The sequence below is a fragment of the Eptatretus burgeri genome, chromosome 4 (assembly GCF_056783735.1).
Source record: "Eptatretus burgeri isolate ZD-2024b chromosome 4, Ebu_testis_v1, whole genome shotgun sequence".
In the NCBI taxonomy this organism is placed as follows: domain Eukaryota; kingdom Metazoa; phylum Chordata; class Myxini; order Myxiniformes; family Myxinidae; genus Eptatretus; species Eptatretus burgeri.
Window position 1 is genome coordinate 92858718 of NC_140964.1, and position 22801 is coordinate 92881518.

Genomic DNA, 22801 nt, shown 5'->3' on the forward strand with positions numbered 1-22801 from the left:
TATTCTTTTGGATAATGCTCCTGGCCATCCTCCAAGCATTGCTGATTTGAGTGGTAACATTCAGGTGCTGTTTCTTCCTTCTAACACCACATCACTCATCCAACCAATAGACATCTGGTGCCAATTTACCATCAAGATGGCGATTATCCCTGGCCATGCCTGGAATGAAGTCACTTATCGGTGCATCAATAGAGCATGGAGGAAACTCTGGTCTGAGGCAGTGATCGAGTTAAGAGGTTTCATGGAGGCTACAGTCGGTGAAGCAAGGCAACAGATTGTGGACATGGCCCTAAAAATGCGATTTGAGTCGGTTGATGAAGATTATGTTGAGGATTTGCTTCTCACAGGGAGAAGCTGAGCAATGAAAATCTTCTGGCTCTGGAGGGAGGCATGCATTCGAGAGGAATCAGAATAGTCCTGAGGCGGTTGTGCTTGTAAAAACCTTCATTACAAAGTTCTTGGCTGAAGGTTTAAAGTTGGTTGATGAAGCGATGGCCATCTTTGAATATGATTCTGGCTGCATGAGAAGTTCCAAGGTGTTTAGGGAGATTGAGAATCTCCCAAAATGTTACAAGGAGGTCAACGACCAGAAAATGAAGGCTGCCACTCAAGTCTGCATTATGAAGTTTGTCAAACTCCAAAGTGAATCGGCCTCCATTTCATCTTCTGAGCCTTTAACCTCAACCGGGTAACCTGCCACACCTTAATGAGCCTGCCACAAGCAATGTGTGCTGTATCCAACCCCAATAATGGTAACACTTATTAAAAAGTAATTCATTTTAATGTTATTATTTGTTTTGTCTTTTATTTTTGCATTGTTTCCTGCTTTTTTTGAGGTTATGTCGGTCTTCAACCCATAAGAGGTTGAAATCTTCCCAGTTTGGAACATCGCCCAGATTTTTACATGTTAAATATTGCCCCTCTGTAACACGTTTTTAGATAACACGCCATTTTGTGGGATATAGCCCCCGCATTATACGAGGGTCTCTTGCATATCGTTTTTGGCCCAATCACTCAATGGTAAAGAATCACTTTACAAATTTTCATAAAAAAATAATTTTGTCATTGTCACACACCTAACCTGCTGACAAAGTTAAGTCTGAATCCGTCCATAACTTTGAGATACCCTGCTCACAGACTGACAAGGGTGAAAACGCAATCTACGTCCCCCTTCGGTGACGGAGGTAAAGATCTTTTTTCAGGTGTTACTTCATTTTACATCATCAATGAAACTCGTAGAAAGATATGGATAATATGTTTGAAGTACAACATGCTCTCCTTTGATTGAATACCTCAGCGAAGCGACATGTTGGTGTGCCGAGTTCCTTTGAAACTAAAAAAAATGCATTTTAATTTCTGCCACGCATTAATCTGGCTTTTCTGGTTTTATGAACTACAAGCTCAGCAATAACAAGTGAATTTTTTTTTTTTTTTTTGTAATCGGACGGCTTTTTTTTTTATATCAGCAATGCATGCAGTCCCATGGACAAAAAGTGGGTACGGTAGGGTCTCGGTTTTTTTTTTTGTTACTGTTGTTTTTTCTGTCAACCACTGATGGTTACCAATTTCAGTAGATGTTCCAATCCCTTGTTCAGAATGAAGTTCATCAGTTTTTAAAACACATATTCGACAATACTTATTACTCATGCCATATAAGTAATATTGTTGGCAAAACTTACAAATTTGGGATTTTATGCAGTCCCACCACTGTTGAATATTTATGCCAAAGGCCTTAGTTATTTTATAACTTTGTTTACACAGTTCTTCAGCTAAAATGTAGGGTGGGTAGGTCGAAGTATAAATATAATTTCAATTTTTAGAAAATGTATATTTTTATAATTTGTTTTCAGATGTTTCATGGAAAAGACAAGGGTAGGTGGGGGGAAAATAAATATAAATCTAAGAAGACATTGAAAAGGGAAGAATTCAAATGCAGGATGCCCATGTTCACTGTATCATCTGATGTGAAAAACAATATAGAGGGATTAAAACTTGTTTTTAGCAGCGTCTCGCGTAGCGAACGCTGCTCATAGAGAGCTCGGCCTTCTTCTCCTTCTCCTTCTCCTGACTCTGCTCCTTCTCCTTCTCCTTCTCCTGACTCGGCTCCTCCTTCTCCTCCTTCTTCTTCTTCTGACTCGGCTTCTTCCTCTCCTTCTCCTTCTCCTTCTTCCTCTCCTCCTTCTCCTTCTTCCTCTCCTTCTTCCTCTCCTTCTTCCTCTCCTTCTTCCTCTCCTTCTTCCTCTCCTTCTTCCTCTCCTTCTTCCTCTCCTTCTTCCTCTCCTTCTTCCTCTCCTTCTTCCTTTTATGTACACGTAATAAAAAATTATATATTTTTATAATTTGTTTTCAGATGTTTCATGGAAAAGACAAGGGTAGGTGGGGGGAAAATAAATATAAATCTAAGATGACATTGAAAAGGGAAGAATTCAAATGCAGGATGCCCATGTTCACTGTATCATCTGATGTGAAAAACAATATAGAGGGATTAAAACTTGTTTTTAGCAGCGTCTCGCGTAGCGAACGCTGCTCATAGAGAGCTCGGCCTTCTTCTCCTTCTCCTTCTCCTGACTCTGCTCCTTCTCCTTCTCCTTCTCCTGACTCGGCTCCTCCTTCTTCTTCTTCTGACTCGGCTTCTCCTTCTCCTTCTCCTTCTCCTTCCTTCTCCTTCTCCTTCTCCTTCTCCTTCTCCTTCTCCTTCTCCTTCTCCTTCTTCCTCTCCTTCTTCCTCTCCTTCTTCCTCTCCTTCCTCCTTCCTCCTTCCTACTTCCTCCTTCCTCCTTCGTCCTTTCTCCTTCCTCCTTCCTCCTTCCTCCTTCCTCCTTCCTCCTTCCTCCTTCCTCCTTCCTCCTTCCTCCTTCTTCGGACTCGGCTTCTCCTTCTCCTTCCTCCTTCTTCGGACTCGGTTTCTCCTTCTCCTTCTCCTTCTTCGGACTCGGCTTCTCCTTCTCCTTCTCCTTCTCCTTCTCCTTCTTCGGACTCGGCTTCTTCTTCTTCTTCGGACTCGGCTCCTTCTTCTTCTCCTTCTCCTTCTCCTTCTCCTTCGGACTCAGCTCCTTCTCCTTCTCCTTCTCCTTCTCCTTCTCCTTCTCCTTCTCCTTCTCCTTCGGACTCAGCTCCTTCTCCTTCTCCTTCTCCTTCTCCTTCTCCTTCGGACTCGGCTCCTTCTCCTTCTCCTTCTCCTTCGGACTCAGCTCCTTCTCCTTCTCCTTCGGACTCAGCTCCTTCTCCTTCTCCTTCGGACTCGGCTCCTTCTCCTTCTCCTTCTCCTTCGGACTCGGCTCCTTCTCCTTCGGACTCGGCTCCTTCTCCTTCGGACTCGGCTCCTTCTCCTTCTCCTTCTCCTTCGGACTCTGCTCCTTCTCCTTCGGACTCTGCTCCTTCTCCTTCGGACTCTGCTCCTTCTCCTTCGGACTCGGCTCCTTCTGACTCGGCTCCTTCTGACTCGGCTTCTTCTTCTTCTTCTTCTTCTTCTTCTGACTCGGCTTCTTCTTCTTCTGACTCGGCTTCTTCTTCTTCTGACTCGGCTTCTTCTTCTTCTTCTGACTCGGCTTCTTCTTCTTCTTCTTCTTCTTCTTCTGACTCTTCTTCTTCTTCTTCTTCTTCTGACTCGGCTTCTTCTTCTCCTTCTCCTTCTGACTCGGCTTCTTCTTCTCCTTCTCCTTCGGACTCGGCTCCTTCTCCTTCGGACTCGGCTCCTTCTCCTTCGGACTCGGCTCCTTCTCCTTCGGACTCGGCTCCTTCTCCTTCGGACTCGGCTCCTTCTCCTTCGGACTCGGCTCCTTCTCCTTCGGACTCGGCTCCTTCTCCTTCGGACTCGGCTCCTTCTCCTTCGGACTCGGCTCCTTCTCCTTCGGACTCGGCTCCTTCTCCTTCGGACTCGGCTCCTTCTCCTTCTTCTTCTGACTCGGCTTCTTCTTCTGACTCGGCTTCTTCTTCTGACTCGGCTTCTTCTTCTGACTCGGCTTCTTCTTCTGACTCGGCTTCTTCTTCTGACTCGGCTTCTTCTTCTTCTTCTTCTTCTTCTTCTTCTTCTGCTTCTTCTGCTTCTTCTGCTTCTTCTGCTTCTTCTTCTTCTTCTGCTTCTTCTGCTTCTTCTTCTTCTTCTTCTGACTCGGCTCCTTCTTCTTCTTCGGACTCGCTCCTTCTTCGGACTCGGCTCCTTCTGACTCTGCTCCTTCTTCTTCTTCTTCTTCTTCGGACTCGGCTCCTTCTTCTTCTTCTTCTTCTTCTTCTTCGGACTCGGCTCCTTCTTCTTCTTCTTCTTCTTCTTCTTCGGACTCGGCTCCTCCTTCTTCGGACTCGGCTCCTCCTCCTCCTTCTTCGGACTCGGCTCCTCCTCCTCCTTCTTCGGACTCGGCTCCTCCTCCTTCTCCTCCTCCTTCTCCTTCTCCTTCTCCTTCTCCTTCTCCTTCTCCTTCTCCTTCTCCTTCTCCTTCTCCTTCTCCTTCTCCTTCTCCTTCTCCTTCTCCTTCTCCTTCTCCTTCTCCTTCTTCTTCTTCTTCTTCTTCTTCCTCGGCTCCTTTATATACACGATCTGGATCTCCTTAAATACTAAGCACTTGTACACATCCTCGCATTAAGGGTGCCTTTTGAGAGTGTCTATCATGAACTTTTCAAGTTTTAAAAAGTTCACGCTACTATTTAAAGATTATTCCATTTAATATATTGTAATTTCGTAAATACATTCTGACTGGTCTCGCTGTTGGCTTAATCAAGGCACGTGACGAAATATCGGAAGTTGTTGTTGTGTTTTTTATTATTTATTTTGCCGACAAAACCTCTAGGACACTGCTCTTGGACACATTTGTCCTTGTTACAATATAGTCTGGCATGTTTTTCTTATGGAAACCTGCTGGATCATCAAAAAAATGGAAACTATGCTGAGAAAATTACTGTCCAAGTCGTAGATGTGTGCATGCACACCATTGCATAGTACTGGATATGATTTTAAAAAGGTGTCTACTTGGAGTCAAAACGGTCAATCAGAGCCATAACCAGCTCTTCCTTTTCAGCGGGCATCTGATCGTACTGTCTCCCCATCCCCATGAACACATCAAAGGCTGATTTCTGGTCCGTTGAAAGCTGAATATCAGCATCTCGCAGGGAAACTTTGACGTACTTGGCACCGAAATCTTTCAATACGAACAGCGGTGTACAACTTTCGACGGAAACAAAATCGGCACGATCGAGAGTCGCCTGTGAATCATCCCTGCTGCTGCACTGAATTGATGCAATCGTTCGGCCAGAATATACGTCGTCAAGATGTTGCGTGATTAAATCACCAATACAGTCACACAAATTTATACCGCTGACATACTTCTTAACAATCACTTTCGCCCCAGAAACCAGTCGTTCTGAACCACGCTGGCCACTGCTCAGATGCCATGACCGAAGACTACTGCGCAGCTCGGTTAAAGGGGACTCGGCATTTTGGTGCGCGCGCGCGCGAAATTATATTTTGAAAATCAATGCCGACGTTTACATTTTGGGTTTTGAAACTTTTGCACCTTCGGCGGAAAATTTATAAATATTGTTGCAAATTTGCGCCCGCCGGCGTGCGGACGGCCACGTAACTCGGATCGCGGCACGTCGCCCACCGGACGAACAATTCAGTCGTGACCCTCCGGGAACTATCGCCCGGAGCCAGTCGCGGGTGGGCCTTTCGACCTCACCACAATCGTGCCAGTCGGCCACCCGCGTAGGATAGGGTTGTTCGCCAAACTCGACCTACCTAAGTACCCACGCGGATGGTAAACCGGGTGATCCTACCTCGCCGCAGGTCGACTCCGGACACGAGCCGCTTGGGCGGCCCGTTCCGTACTATCGGGATAACCGAGCGGTGTTATCGTCAACCTCGACGGTTCAGATTATTTTCCGGGCGTTTTGCACCCACTACGAACCCTTTACGTGAAGCAGGATGGAGATTCAATTAGGAAAAGACGAAGCGAAACGGGAAAACAGTTCACACAATGCACATTTATTTCCCGGCACACCGAAAGCACGTATATACAGCCATACAGTCAAAATGCACATAAAGCAACAACGACGCAGAGTTAATACCGTCTATGCGCACACACGGCAACACTTATACAGCTTTACTTTACAGACGGCGCCAACACACATTTACACAAAAGCAAAGGAAAGAAGCCACCCTCATAGACAAGGAGGCAGACAGGCCTGTAGGCCAAATGTGCGCGTGACCAGGAGGAGCGGCCAGGTCCGCGAGACCGGGGGGGGGTCCTACCCGCGTCCTCGTGACGCGTTGGCGGGCGAGCCGCAAATGTGGCCGCGTGGCTGTGCCCTGACTCCGTGCTCCTTGGCGGGTTTCGTTGGCACTACGTTTGGGGTGGGGTGGGAATGGGGCCCCCTTTTGCACTATCTCAGCGCGGGGGAAAGGAGGAATTGTTGATGCCCTGGGGGAGGAGAATGGCTGGCTGGCTTGGGTCCCGCGACGAGACGAGCGATCCTCCACACCGTAACCTCGTCGCCGACCGCCGTCCTTCTCGCCTCGGACCCGAGCTCCCTTGCCTGCAGTTCCACCGCGCGCACTCTCCTCACCCGACCGACTCGACTCTGCCACTCTTTTCAGTTCCGCACTCTCCTCACCCGACTTGACTCTCCCCTTCGCCTTGCGCTCGCCTTTTTATAGGCGGGCAGGAGAAGCCAGTATGCAAATATTCTGATCAGAATGACCTCAGGGCGGAGCCACACTCGCTCATTGGTTGGAGGAAACGGGGGCGTGAACCTCCCCTGATCCTAGAATTTGCATATATCGACTTCACACACACGCGCCTGGAGGCGGGGCCAAGCCGCCCCGCGCTCACTAATTGGACGGAGGAAAAGTGGGCGTGTAGCGTTTGTGATCCGAATTTTCCCTCGGAAAGGCCGCTATTCACGCTCGTGGCTCGGTGCGCTCGGCACCAAACGCCAAACGGGCCCGAGACAGCCCGGCGTTCAGTGTTCACAGGTGGTGCAGGAATGGCCGTAGAAGGAGAGAGGTGAAGGTGGTGGAGGGTTTTCGGTGGTGGTTTGATGGTTATGATGCCGTTTGGGAATGGCGGTGATGCGATGATGTAGGAGCGTAGATGGTGGCGGTGGCGTGGTTGTTGTGTGATGGCGGTTGAGACGTGGTTTGTTCAAAATAAAGATGGAACAGAAAAACGACTGACTCAAAGCGTCGCAGCCCGGATGAATCACATAAATTCCCTCTATACAACCGGTTTGGGCTAACTACACATGTACTTAGAGATATCTCACCTACGGGCCCTTTATGGTGTAATGCGAATTTCCACAGCCGTAACAATATAAAAGGCTAAAAATGTGTTTTATATTTATATTTAATTTCGGCAAATATACCATCGGCTGATCTGTAAACCAAGTTATTAAATAACTAAGGCCTTCAGAATATTTTGCTTTTCTAATTTTTTGCCATACTTGTCTGAAAACATCTTTGAAATGTACATGTCTTGTAAAAGTTTGACATTGAAAGTCAAATATGCACTTGTACAAGAATGGGAAGGTAAAGCACAACCCATTACAATCATATGATAATCAGAAACACCAAAAGGGCTTATGCATGTTCTTTGAACAAGATGATTACCATTTCTTCGATAACATATCTGTTGAGGTTCTTTTTGTTTATTTGGGGGTTTTTTTTAACATACCTATGTGTAATGATGGGTTTCAGAATTCTGTAACAGCCATACATCTAAAGGTTTTAATCTCTACACGAGCTATGCCAAAGACTTAACAAAGAATATTTGGGTGGATGGGCTTTGGAGTGTTACTGTCAAGTTGAGGGTACATTTGCAATTTTCCTTCCCCTCCCTCCCCATACATACTATCATAGTTAAGTCAATAAATACTCCCAACTTGTAAAGAGACGTTGCTCTTTCAGAGCTATCAATCGGGCAACATACAATAATACTGATCTTTTGATTATCTATTATGTAATGCGAACGCACTTTGGTGTCTGTTCATTTGTTTGGCTAGCTCGCGTTTCCAGTGGCCGCTTCCCACGCTGCGTTTGTGAAAGCTTCACACGCAGGCAAAGCTCAACATTCAACCATAAGAGGAGCATGATACCAAACGAGATACTTTTTTAGCGTATAAATACAACATGGAATCGCTTTGTTTAACAGTGTGTTAAGATACGACTTGACCTGAGGATTATCACAAAGTTGAACAAACTACGTCAGTGTTGTTCATAACAGTAACCCATACTGAAGGTCTTTCAACAAAGGTTGCAGTGCAAATTAATCATCCAATTAAAGAAAAACCTCCATTTGGTGGTGTTACCAAAAATTATGTTTAATTATAAACTTCAGAGGTCCATAATAAACTGAAATTTAATACTCGATGACGTACTTCGTTTGAGGTAGAGCATCCTCTGAGTTGAGGTTGTTGTTTCAAACGATGGCCAAGTCATTCATCATCTCAAAGACTTTTAAAATGGTGTCGCTTCCTTGCTTTATGCTCAACATTTTAAAAGGTTAGAGGGGAGAGGGAGGGTTTGGTGGGGAAGGGAAAGGGGAGGTGGGAAGTTTCCTTCTGTGTCCATCCTGTCCACACCTCCGACACTGTTCCATAAAAAGTTAATGTATAAACATATTTTGATCTCGATCAAAAAATAAAATGATCAATATATTTTATTTTGAGGGTGAAAAACATGGCCGCGGTTAATACGCTGCCACGGTTTATACACTGGAAAATATGGAAGCTGGATGGGGATAGTCCTGCGAATGTTTAATACACACGTATGTCTTTGAAAGCCCTTGTGTGTGAAAAAGCAGCATTCAGTTGATTATGAGAGAAAACGGTTGAGGCAGGGACTATTGCAGATGTCTGGTCTTTGGCCTTGGTGATGGTCATTGAGTATGCGAGTCCTACAGGAAGCTGACAGCATTCCAAGATGACTGGCAAATTGACATCTTTTGGTGTGAGTTTTATTCATGGGATGAGTACACACTTCCCAATTTGTGATTAGGAAATGACTTTAGCATCCATGGAGCCGTGTGCCATTGCATATACCATTGTGAAGGAGCATTATGATACAGCCAGGCTGAATACTGTTACAATCCGGGGTTCAAGGTTCAACACAAGGGGAAGCCCTCAGGTTCCTTCCAAACGCCCAGTCCCGAGGCCACCAGCCACAGATAACTCCGTGGTCCAGCGGGTTGCGAAGCAACCACGAACGTCAATTAACCTTGTCAACTCTAACAGGGTTATCCGTCGGACTCAATTTACCTGAGGAGGTGACTAAATTAACCGAGTTTCGTGCCTTCAACACACACTCTGGTTTCTGCCGAGCGATGCAGTGAGAAGAACTGAGAAGCAAAGAAAAGTACATAGCGTGGGGTCGACTCCTTCCCTCACCTCACACAGCCCAATGGGGCTGTGCTGGTCCAAATACAGTGGGGAGGAGGGAAAGGATGGGGGAGGAGATGTGTGGTGGAATGTGCAGCCGTGTGTCTCTCAGGCGTCCAGACCCAGTAGGAAAGTTTTCTCCAGCATGCAAGATATGCGACGGAAAGCAGCTCCGTTTCTGCTGTGCTTACGGGACCGAAAGCTCCAGACAAACCAAGGCACATTCCAGGCTTTCTCCTTGCTCCCCTCCACACTATTAGCTCCTTCTCTGCTCTGCACTTTGTGCCTCTGTTTGTTTGTTCCTCTCCGAACAAACTTTTAGGACAAGGACCATCTCTGATCTCCTTTCTCTCCGGTCTCCCACGTACGCATCCGATATGGCCGTTTCTGCGATCCAGTTTGAGGAAAATCCCACATATTTCTGTGGTGATGGTCACAAGCACCCTCATCCCTTGTTTCACATGCCCAAGGTAGCGATGATTGTTCCAGCTCTCTCCCCCGCGTGCAAACATTCAGTCTACAGTGAGCACTGTATTGTGCATGCTAGACCCACAGCACTCCACCACGCATGGGAAAAGTGCTGCACCCCACTTTATCCTCAAGAAGCATTGTCCCACATAATGAACGCAGACGTGCAGGCAAGAAAGAATGCGGGCAAGTAATTCGGTGCTGGGCTGGAGGACAAACAGTTTACAGTGAGCGATGGGTAGTTGGTGGCAAATAATAGAAGAATGAGTCAATTTGAGTGGTGAGGAAGACGGACGCACTGAAGGATGAGAATAAACCTGCAGGGTTGAAAGGAGGAGAGGAGATTGGGATCGTACTCTGTGCAGAGCGTTGGTGCTGCTTCAAGCAGTCTCCTTGGCTATTGGGCACAATCCTGGATGGGTCGCTACTCCGACACAGTAGACCAGCATGCTGGCACTCATTTTGCCAACCTCGGAAGGATGACAGGCTGAATTAAGGGGTTGAAAGAAAGACCGGGATGAAGTGGGGTTGTTGAATTGAGGTTTGGTGAAGTGATTATTGGTGGATTGAGAAAGGCGGTGGTGGTCCGGGGGCGGGGGTAGAGATTGTTCGAACGGACTGATGGGGTATTGAAAGGAGCAGAGGGGAGTTGGGGTAAAGACATCATACCGGGGATGCGCAAACTAACCTCAGCACATGCCCCACCACCCTACCCCCTTTAAAAACCATTAGACATGGTGTAAAGGTCTACCTGCACAGATTGTTGACATAATTCATCCCCAGGTCTCCTACATGTCCATGTGTGCTCTCCCCAGGGTATGTTTCCAAAACCATCATGTGTCCATGACACTGATGCAGTGTCCCCATTACCAGTACACTGATACTCATTTTGCCGACCTTAGAAGGATGACAAGCTGAGTCAACCCCACCTGCTATTAATTCAGTGGCCAACAGGGCTCGAACTCAGGACCCTCGGATCGCCAAGTCAGCTGCCCTAACCACGAAGCCAACACCAGGCTGCATGGGGATTAAACAATACATCTTTAAAGAAGCTTGCTTGTGCAATGAACACTCTAAACCTTTTTTTAAAAATCAGATTATTAGAGACTTGTATTCATATTATAAAGCATTTATAATTCCAGACGAATCTCAAATGGTAAGAAAAGGATGAGACGTGTGGTTTGCGCGATCTCAATGTAATGCACGAGGCTTGGCACTGGATGTCACCCTTGCCGTACACAACTGCATGATTCACAATTTTGCAGTCATTATTCAATTAACACATTACAATAAAAGCCATTATTATAACGACACATTGTCCATTTTAATTGTCAAATGATTCAAAACTTAATGGAGAATATATAATCAATGCACTTGAATGAATATAAATTCCTGCAATGAATTTGAATCAACATTTAAAGAAATATATTCCTTATAATTATTGTTGTGACTGCAAAGTGTATAATCATTGTATATAAACTTAAAGTGTATATTTATTTGCCTTTATAAGGCTCGGTTTAAATAATATAGTAAAACACATTCTGATGACTTGAGTATTGTGAAATACAACCTGTGTTTACAAGCTCAGCTTTATCGGATCAGCGAAAAGAGTTTTGCAGTGTCCTTTACTGTGGCTGTGTCAGTGTTTCTTTTTAAAGAAACATTTAGCTTCGAAGTTCAATAAATTCTCAGAATGGTGCATATTTAACAGAAATCCAAAAGTTGGATTTCACTTTTACAGTTGGCAGTGCTGAGGCACATTTGACGATGTAACGTTGTTCAAGAATGCCAGTGAGTAATTGTTAGCTTCTTTCTGATTGCCACAAATTACTTCATCCACACTAAGATAGCGGCATACCTCCCCTGGAAGTTTGTCCAAGATTATATCATTCATTTTCAAAGTAGAGAAATTTTTTGGTGTCAAAATAACTTTGTCCAGCAGATCATCTTTTACATAAAGATAAACAGCATGAACCATCAACAGTAATATTGCACTTGTTCAGAATATCAATAATGTCTGGAGGAGCATTGTCGGTACAGCTTCTAATCTAAAGGATCCATTCCCGTGGTGAAAAAGCCACTCGGCAAATTCCTGCTCATCAACCCAGGCACGCTTATTACCCTTGCCGAATAATTCAGAGAGGATATTGTGTTTTGGTTTGTTTGTTTGTTTGTCTGTCTGCACAGAACTTTTGTGTTTTTCTCCGCAACCGCTTGTCGGGTTGAGATGAAATTTTCACCATTGGTGCGACTACTCGTGGAGAATATTTTAATGATAATTATGATGTCATAGGTCATGTGATATGGCAGCCATATTGGAAAAATGGGAAAACTTTGGACCTCTATATCTGAAACCGCACCAGGTAAATGATTGAAACTTGGCACATAGCAACTACTACTCATGTGTAATGAGGGTGATTGTGTTGTTTTTATGACGTCATTGCATATGTAGAACGCTACATCTGATCAGTATAAAAAATTTGGAGGGTCATCTTGGGATAAAATGGTCCACAAATTTTTTTTTTGATAATGTCATCGGTCACGTGATTCAACAGCCATATTGTTTGTTTTTAACCTTCAAAAACTTTCTTCTCTGAAATGACTGAAAAGATCGAGGTGAAACTTGACTGCCTATCCATGAGGAACAAAAGGGTCACATGTATGATGTCATAGGTCACATGGTTTGGCAGCCATATTTTATTTACCCTAAAACCTATGAAAATGCACCACTCAAAAGAAGTCCTGGTGAGTTTGCAATCTCTGATTGCTACTTTTCTTGTTTTGTGTTTGAGACAATATGAAAATGATCCCACAAAGGAGACTTATTTCGCCAGTTCTCAACTCTAGCTGTCCTTGACCCATGAGGAGCAACAGGCAAGAGTTACCTTAAATCTCCACGAAAAAGGATGGCTTTGGCACCAAATGGAATTGTTGGAGACAGTGATGGCCTTTAAAAGCACAACCAGGCCATGTGCAACCATTGAGCATTGATGCTTCATCAGTTATGATGAGCGAGAGGACTCAAAGCATGTGTGCATGCTGTGCGAGAGGCTGGAATATTACATGTACTTGTATCGGTTATTGAAACGGGCAGTTTGAACAGTGAATGCAGAAGTGTTGCAGGTATACCTGTCCATGCGTACGCAGCCTCTTGCCATGAAAGCAGAAATTTGTGCATTATAACAGTAGTTTTGCCAGTACCACCTGAACCATCCAAGAAGAATGCATGGGAGGTTTCAGCAAAACCTTGTTCAATTCCATGCAAAGCCGAAAAACTGCATCAACTAAGGCTTGTTGTTGGTGATTCAGTTTTGACGTGGCTTCCTGTGTGAGTTAGGCTTCTTGAGCAGTGTCAATGCCTTGTTTGATAGCTTTGAAATCCAAAGGTTCAGGCAGGCCCGAATCTGAGCATTCTTTTTATTCCTGCTTGTTGCCATATAAGTTATGTCTCCAATGTCCAAAATTGTGCATCTTCTGTACTGTCATGATGCAACTAATCTTCTTACATACATACTTCAAAATAGTTCCAAAAGTTGAAGTGGATCTTGCAGGTGAGAATCACTGCTGAGGGAAGCAAAAAGAGAGCACAACTGATTGGGCATGTGAAATGTAGCAGCCTCTTCCATCGTGACAATGCATTGACTGTCATAATCTTGCTGTCTAGCAGGTTCAGCTGCATGCAAAGCTCATTTTTTTTGTTTTGTTTTGTGTTTTTTTTTTTGTTGCAAGGAATTTTATGCACAGGAGGAGGCCATTCGGCCCATCATGCCTGCACCACACCAATACCAGATTTAATAAATCCATCAATACCCCTTCCCTTTGTGTGTAGCCTTTTTGGCTGCAACACTGGAACTCATTTTGCCAACTTCAGAAGGATGACAGGCTGAGTCGACCCCCTGGTGTTAATTCAACAGCCTTCGGGGCTTGAACTCGGGACCCTAGGATCCCAAGCCAACACCAGGTTCTACCTAAAGCTGATGAAAGCTTTTTTGAACAACTCCAGCAACAGTTCTTGGGTCTTCAAAACCTTGGGCACCAGGTACATGCAGCAACAATATATGCAAGCAAGAAAGTTCCCAATCTGCAGGATTAACTGCATACATTCTCAAAATTATTGTGCCACTTCTGCTTTCTCAACTGCCACTTGTTTGACCTGAAAGCAAACACATGAACTGAAATTTCAGGGTAAAGATACGGAATCGCTGCAGTGTCTCTTGTTCAGTTGAAACCACACAGTAAATTGAGTCTTGTTCTATGTTTCTTGAAGGAACGAAGCTTCTTCGCGACCAGGAGAAAAGTAAAGTGAACATCGTTTTGATAAGGCAAGTGGATGGGTTGCCAACTCTCACCCTGTGATTGACCATCAGGAAGGTATTCTGAAAGGCACCAAAATGCTTCAGAAATTCAGTTCTGCAGTTCTTCTCTGCCAGAGTCTGAGACAATTTATTAACAACAAACATGCGCATGGAGAAAGAGAAAAACAAGACACCAGCAATGTCAAACACAATCCTCTTTCTGCTCAAAATGCACACTGCAATGCTCTTTATACTATTTTGACAGCCAAAAACAGGGGAGGGTGAGACATTTGGCAAGAGTTAATTAAGGGGAGGGCTGACAGGCATAAGGTAAGGGAACTAAGAACTGCACACATGACCACTTCGGGAGGAAGGGTAGGATAGACACACTCATGGCAAAAGTTTGCAGGATCAACAACCAGTTCAGCCTTGAGGAAAGGGTGATAACAGAGTTAGGACAGAAAGCAGAGACAGGGTGGAGGGAAATATGAGCTCAGTTCATTGAACATGCATTCCATTTACCAGATGATAATGAGTTTCTCAAAACACCCAGCCTGTTTTCATGCAGCTGGCAAGGCCTTTGCCATCAAAAGCCAATAGTTATTGAATTTTCCTTGGACTACAAGACGTTTGCTCCAGTTGTTTTCTGAAGTTATTTAATTTCCTCCAGCCAATGAGGTGGCAGTAAAGCATTCTTCTCTTCAGCAGCTGGGCAGTTCCGTTTAAACATTGGACATTCCAGTCTTGGTTTATATGTATTTCAGTGAGATCAAAGCACATAAGATTTAGTAAGATACAATTCCACTTGCATATTCATCTACATCTCTATGGAGGTCAAAAGACTATTGGGGAGGGGGAGAATTGACTTAGTCATTTGACTCCAGTACAAAAGTAAGACCTTATTCCCTCTGCCACCGAAGGTGAAGGAGGTTGTTTTCACCCCTTTCTGTCTCTTTGTCTGTCTGTGTGTGTACAGGATATCTTGAAACGTTGTGGACGGATCTGTATGAAATTTTGTGGACATATTCGGTGTGTGCCAAGGACGAACCGATTAGATTTTGGTGAAGATCCAGATCCGACTACTATAATTTTTAAGTGATTCTTCACCATTGAAAGATAGGGCCAAAAACGATATATAGCACGATGTCTCAAAAAGTTGTGGACGGATTCCGACGAAGCTTGGTGGACAGGTTAGGTATGTCGCAAGGACGAGTTTATCTGATTTTGGTGAAGATCTGAATCCAGATCTGGATAGGAGAATTATTGAATTTTTAAAGTGATTCTTCACCATTGAGAGATTGGGCCAAAAACGATATAGTACTGTATAGCATGATATTTCAAAAATGTATTCGGCCTGATATGTTCTCATGGATCAGACATTACGTGGCGGAGGTACGCACTCCGCCGAGTGCCCTTCTGGTTTTATACTGTTCAATTTTTTTTTATAAGTACGACCAACGAGTGAATATAATTGGGAATTTAATTATTTTTTTCTTCCACAGGAAGGTATTCTGAAAGGTACCAATATGCTTCAGGAAGGCCGATTATATCTTGCTTCGAGAAACGGATATTTTATCATGTGTGATATCACGTTGAACAACTTCAACGTTGGCACAATTGTGGCCTTTGTATACATTCTTGAATGAGTATTTGACACTCTTCAGACATGCAAACTTCCAAGTTGATGTGTGCACAAAATTTCTGACACAGCCATGGCTTGTAAGGCACTATCCACCTGTTGTCCAGCTGATGACTTGCAACTCTGATAACAGAACTATTGTCTCACCTCCTGTAGCATGGGTAACCCTCATGGGTTGTAACCGTCTGTTCCCAAAACATTTTTGGGTAACCCTTCGAACATTGACGATGGTACATACAAACAGGACCAGGCTTGAGAGTACCACATGGTTCACAAACCATGCATGATTGCACAACATCAAATAACAGGGTCTGGGATCTCAGCACATATAAGGGAATGAATGTCAGATAAATCACCAATTTTGCTTGACTGGTCAAGGACAATCAACATTTGAGCATGTGGGAGGACTCGCTTTTTAATCCAACAACATGCATATAGGCTACAGAAAGGCCGAGAACATGCCTATCTGTGACATCCTTGAGAAGTTGTTGCAATAGTTGCTTGAAAACTCGAGCCAGCGGGTCTGGTCTGTCTTGTGGTTGCTGATTGGGCTTCAAGTTTTCCATTATCTCTGGAAGCCTTGGATTGCATGTAAAAGTGAGAAAAAGAGAAGGCATTCCATATTTACAGTCTATGCCCATTGCATTCTAATTGTGTTGCATAGCCTGAGTAAATCCTGCATACAAAGTTGGCAGAACAACAACTTTCCTTGGTGGCAAGTTTTGAGCAGCACTTTGTTACATTGTCCATTAAACCGTTGTAGATGTCAACATGCAAGGATGCTTGGTTCTGACACAAAAATAATCTAGCCTGAACACCTCCGTCTTGACGTATGCATCTGTTCCATACTGTTGGAATAGTTTGGAGCCATTATGAATGGGGGAAATTTTCTTTCGAACAGTGAGACTATTCATTGAACTGTAGGTGGGTTACCGTTTGTCTTTCAGCAGTTTGATGTTCTTCTGCATGCAAGGTACTGTGAAGCTACCCTCAATCTCCTCTAGGAAAAAGTAGTGGATGCACCATGGGGTCCCAGTTCGAAGAGAGGTAAAGGTTATACATCGTTCATTCTCTTGGGTACACAATAATGTCATTTTGTACAGGAGGTGCAACCTTGTTGTGCAATGGTGCATTATACCTATGCTGGTGTGGTCCCCATTTGATAAACATATACTATCAAGGCAATAGTTCCTTCTCTGGTAGCATCGCACAGAGATTCACACTCAACAATATTCATGTACTTGTAAGTTGGAGCATATGGGTTATAGGAATGAAGCATGCTGTGCAACAGTTGCATAGTTTCCTCAGTACAATCTTGATGTGTCCATTCTGCAGGCAAGTTTTAAGAGCTTAACGATCCTCAAGTATGTAAACATGCCTGAATAGCTGCTGACTGCCTTCAGTGGGGTGAAGGGTACTTGATCGATGACACTTACCCGTGATGCAGAAGCAGTTTGAGCCTTGTGTTTGAAAGCAATGGGTATTGGCACTCGTAGATGCAAATGCAAAGGCACTGTTGTATTGGCTAACGTTATTCAGGAAGTTTTGTTTGATTGGTTGTCATGTGAGGTCAGCAATCGCCATAGTTTTTATTTCATTTTATTTTTATGGGAGCCATACCATCATCGAGCTCTCGAGGACGGGTGTACGGCCAGTGAGAATAGCGGTGCGGACGAGATAGCGTAACGGACCATGCAGCCCCCAAGTCTGCGCATGTTTACAGTAACCCGTCGGCCATGTGCCACCGTGAGGGCGGCAAGAATCGATGACCAGCAGCCATCTATGGAATTAATGTATTGTTACGAATCTATGCCCGCCTGGCGTGCGAGTGACCGCGTTAACTAATAACTGCCGAACGGACAATTCAGTCGTGACTTCCCAGAACAACCCCGAGAACCAGTCACAGGTGTGCCCTCAACGCACACCACGGCCCAGTCCGTATTCTACCCGCGCGCGACAGGGTCAATCGCCGAATATCTATATACCTAAGTATTCGCGCAGGTAACCTACCGAGGGACCGTACCTCAGCGATGGCCTGTTTGGACACGAACCGCTTAAGCGGTTCGTTCCGTTCTGGGATAACCGAGCGGGTGTTTTCGCCAGACCTTGTTGAACTTGATTATATTATCGGTATTTAACAACCAACTATTATTCCGAGATGCAATATGGCGTTCCAATGGGGGAAAAAGGACACGACGAACGGGTTAACATTCACACAAGCACATTTATTATACAGCACATATACACACAATCTTGCAGGCAAGCAATGATGGAAAAAAAAAACACGCATGCAGTTGTTTGAAGACTGCGGGACGGGGACAAAGACACGGGCAAGGCGAAAACACCACAACCGACTATTATTATTATTCACAGGTACATTTACTTTACAGTTTTACTTGTCGGACTCTGCGCCACAACATGCATTCAAAGAAAAACCCCAGGAAAAAGACCACCCTCGTAGACAAGGGAGTCAGACTGGACCTCTTGGGTCTTTATGGCGTGGAACTTTGCAGACCGAAAGAGTGCCACGAGACCGTTGCAGGTTACCTGCACCCTCGTGGTGCCTTGATGGGGTGAGTCTCGACGTCCCATCCCCACGGCAGCTAGCGTAGCCGCGGTTGCGACCAGGCCTTGCCAAGCGGCAGGCGAGCTCTCTCCGGCTCTCCCCACACGCGCGCGCAGGTCCGCGCGACACAGCAGCGCTGCGCCTCCAGCCCGCATCTCCCTCGCGACGCCCGGACCTCCACTGACCGACCGCTCCAAGTTCCTGACTCGGACATGAGCCCAGATCTTCACTCAGCTCTGGCAGAAGCAGCCCAGGTCCTTCCGCGGCGTCCAGCGGCAGCGACTCCAGAGAGAGATTCAGCAACCCCAGAGAGACATCCAGCAACGCCCAAGAGAGAACGAACGCTCCATGCGCGCTTTTTATTACCCCCGCTCTGCCCCTCCGCTCTCGCCCCGCCCTCCTTCCAGAACATGTGGGAACCTTCTCGACGGGAGCGTTTTCCCGCCAAATTAGGGACGCGCGCCACCGTGGTAGTTGTCTTCTTCCACACGCCGGGTGGAATTCACCGTGGAGACGCCATTCGTCCGGGGGAGGGGGGGGGGGAAAGGGAGCCGCCTGCTTTCCCTCGACGAAGGCCGGGCCTCTGGCAACCTGTGCCGAGGTGGAAACCCGGTGGTGTGGTTATGAGGGTTGTAGGAAGCGGTTGTTGAGAGCAATGTTGGTCGTGGTGGTTGGTGTGAAGTGGTTGTTGAGAGCAATGGTGGTGGTTGGTGTGAAGCGGTTATTGAGAGCGATGTTGGTGGTGGTGGTGGTTGGTGTGAAGCGGTTGGTCCAAAATAACGATAGCAAAGAATAAAGGCTAACTCAAAGATCACAGCCCTGTCGACACGAATAATACCCATTAAACAACGGTGGGGAAATCTAACTGAACACGGACTTATCGGCATAACTAACTGAGGACCTATATGGTGTTCTGCGAATTTCCACAGCCGTAACAGTATGTTCATCGCCAATTCGCTTCCTGACCTGGTGTGGGGAAGAGTACCTGCATTTTGGGAACCCGCCACCCCAGAGTGGCGGAGAAAGTACCTCGCCGCTTGTCAGGGGACCCGCTTCCATGGGTTTGGTCGCATGACCCCTGAAGACCTGCTTTTCACCCTGGAGCAGGCCATAACCCGAAGAGACCCCAATCAGCTCAACGGTGATATCCACAGATCTCATCTGTTCCACATCTGCCGGGATTACAGTTATGTCTTCAAGATATGGTGGTGATGTGGTCAAGTTTACCCTACCATGTGACAGCAATTGTGGTTTTAATATGTGAACCTGAAAGCATGCCAGTTAGTTAAAACGCTTTTGGTGAGCCGACCACAATGATATGGCTTCATTCCAGATGAAGGGAACCTTGCAGCATTGAATGGGCTTCCAAAGTGAGTGAACAGTTGTGTTAAAAGATTGGCCTTTAAAGCAATCTTCAAATTGTCCTTTTGAAGTGGGCAGACAAATACCCATTTTATGTTATGAAACAAAACGAGGATGTGGTATTTTTTTTTCCTTGTTTTATTGTTAATATTTCAATCTACTGCCCTCTTTTTTTTTTTTGTTGAACTCTTTCCTGAATCTTGACTCCGATGTTTAGAGAAGAAAAAAAAGGCTTTCTTTGTGTTCACCCCTATTATTTTCCTCTTCTCTTCTCTCCCCACATACTTTGCTAGGACTGGAACATGTTCTTGCTACATTTCAATGATCTTGACTTCTGCATGTCTGAGAATGAGACCTTGAGATTTAGAGGACCCAATGAAACGAGTCTCTCCACTTCCCCAACCCTCAACAGCATCCATTCTCTCACAGGAAACAATACCTCACAGGTGAATGCTCTGATATTGCAGTTGAAAACACAAACTTGTTGCAGAGTGTGGGGAAAATATTGTTGAGTAACACCATTTTCTCACCAGAAGTGCCTCCCTTTCCACACCCTCCCCGTCCCTCCCAAAAAAGTAATCATATTGTTTCATAAATTCCTTTTCTTCAGCGGCCTTCTGTTACAGAATCTATTTTGTGTGCATCCCAATGATTGTAGATTTTTCTTCGCTTTTTTTTTTCTTTTTTTTTCTCTTTTTTTTTTTTTTTTTTTTTTTTTCTTTTCTTTTTTTTTTGGTAGCATGCTGCAAGTGGAATTTGAATCTCACAGATTTCTTTCTGCCTTTTCCCTCAAAAGTGGTCATTCGTTGGAGTTGAATAGCCTCTTGCCTCTATCTCCTTGTGCTTCTTTCTGGCTTAATATAGCCTGTCCTGTCTTGCGATAAATTTGTAGTTAATTTACAGTGTCTGTGATGAGCCCCAAAATGTTCAAGAAATTCACACAATTGGAGTTTGGTAAATCTTTTTCCAAGTTCTTTATTCATCACCTATTGAACAGTTGTGCTCTTGATTGTGTGCACAGAACCGCATGATGGTCCCATCTTTGTCCTCTACAATGGAAGAGTCTGGCCCTGTTAATGTGTCAGTTATGATTACACTCACTCTTGACCCCATGAAACCCTTTGGAGGTTACTCCAGGAATGTCACCCACTTGAGTGCTACTGTCTATGGCTACCAGATTGGACTTTCAGGTAAGCATTGTAGAATGTTTTTTTTTTCCTTTTCTTCCTCTCGCCCTTGTCAACTAATGTTGTACGTAAGAAAAATGCTGATGAAAACATTGTGGATTGAACAATTTAAAAAGGAACATAATTGGTGCAATTATTGTGAAAGAAATGGTGCACTTGAGGTTCTTTTACTTCAGATGATGCTTCACATTTTCGAGAAAGAAAAAAAAGTCATTGAACACTTTGTCTTGGAATGGGGAACAGAGTGAATAGCTGTAGTAGATAGTGTCAACTTGCTCAAGAGACGAGGCGTTTATTCCATCTGGCCATCGTGAGTGCAGATATTCATGCTGGAGAGTTTGTATTTTTGGGAGAATGTAATATTCAGATTTTCTTGAAATTTCACATTTGAAGTTGCATTTACATGAACATTTTCTTTTTTTCATGCCTCAACAAATGAGGAAAGTCATTGTATGCACAAGTTGTTTGACTATATCTCTGATTACTCAACTTTCACTTTTTAATTTTTTTTTTACATTTCTTTGTAGGATATATTTTGGAATTTTCTGAAAGGAAGAGCAGTCTCCTATTGATCAGTCTTAAAATTTTTAAGAATGGACCACTGGGCGTGTAGCTTATCTGGGCCCTGGCCGAATGTTGGAACCCAAATTTGGTAGCATTCTGATTGGTGGATTTGGAGAAGGAGATGTTTGAAGGAATTTACCAAGTCTGCCATTTTGAACAACTTAACGTCATGTAACCAGAACAAGTTTTGCAATCCCCATTACCAGTCAGGTACGAAACCTTGCTGCCAAATTTCACCCAGATTGGCCCAGCGGTTTGGCCAGAGAAGTCGAAATAGGAGGACGGATGGACAGTGTGCACAATTTCAACACCTTATCTGAAATTCCAATTCCAGATAAGCTAAAATAAAAAAAATTTAAAAACAGTTGAGGGTCTACTCCAGTTGATGCTGTGCAATCTCCTTTTTAGGTCATCTCTTCAAGCATGACCTAATAATATGGGTGTCGATGTCCTTCGATCCGTCCGTCCATCCGTTCACAATGAAGTTGAAGCGGGCGATCTGGTCATTATTGATCCTGATAGAGGTCGATGAGACGTACATGATGGTTTGACTTTCAAGGTCAAGGTCATACGAAGCCTTTGAAGTTGCAAAAATGACGATTTTCAAGTTCTATCTCCTCCGCCATTTCTCAAGCGATCTTGAATTTGATTGTAGCATATGAATCTATGGGACAATATCTAAATTTGGTTGGGCCAGATTTTCGATTTTCGCTTTCGTTTTCGTGTCACGTGACTTCAAAGTTGGCAAAAAATGCGAAAATGATGATTTGCAAAATCTATCTCCTCCTACATTTCTCAAGCGATCTTGAATTTGATAGTGGCATATGAATCTATGGGACAATATCTAAATTTGGTTGGGACGGATTTTCGAATTTCGCTTTAGTTTTCACGTCACATGACTTCAAAGTTTGCAAAAACTGCCCTACCTTCAGGAGGCTATATATTCTCGACTGGGCATGGTAAAAGTTGGTGAATGGTGTCATTGCATAGCAGCTGACCTTGTATATTTATACATTTTCCACCGAAGGTGCAAAAGTTTCAAAAGCCGAAATGTAAACGTCGGCATTTATTTTCAAAATATAATTCCGTGTGCGCGTGCCAAAATGCTGTCATCTTTAACCAAACTGCGCAGTCGAGATGCGCAGTAGTCTTCTGTCATAACTGAACATTGAGAACTTGTGGTATTATAGAAATGACCGTCACCCCCACATGGGGGTTTTTTATTTTTTAGCTCACCTGGACTTTAGTCAGGTGAGCTTATGCGATCAGGCAATGTCAGTCAGTCGGTCAACACTTCAGTCATTATCACTTGAACCAAACACACGATTTTGATGATACTTGGCCACGAGCTTTA

At 44.6% G+C, this 22801-nt stretch overlaps 1 protein-coding gene and 1 pseudogene across 10 annotated transcripts in view; one reads left to right on the forward strand and one right to left on the reverse strand.

Moving 5' to 3' along the window:
• The window catches only part of TMEM248 (transmembrane protein 248), a 52484-nt gene that overhangs the window by 6017 nt on the left and 23666 nt on the right, over nt 1-22801 (forward strand). For all 10 annotated transcript variants that reach the window (XM_085879358.1, XM_085879353.1, XM_085879352.1 and 7 more), the window contains exons 3-4: nt 19990-20142; nt 20718-20886. In XM_085879358.1, coding sequence (XP_085735484.1) covers nt 19990-20142; nt 20718-20886 — 322 coding nt within the window. The remainder of the gene's footprint in view (nt 1-19989; nt 20143-20717; nt 20887-22801) is intronic.
• Nucleotides 1853-9815, reverse strand: LOC147028681 (uncharacterized; annotated as a pseudogene).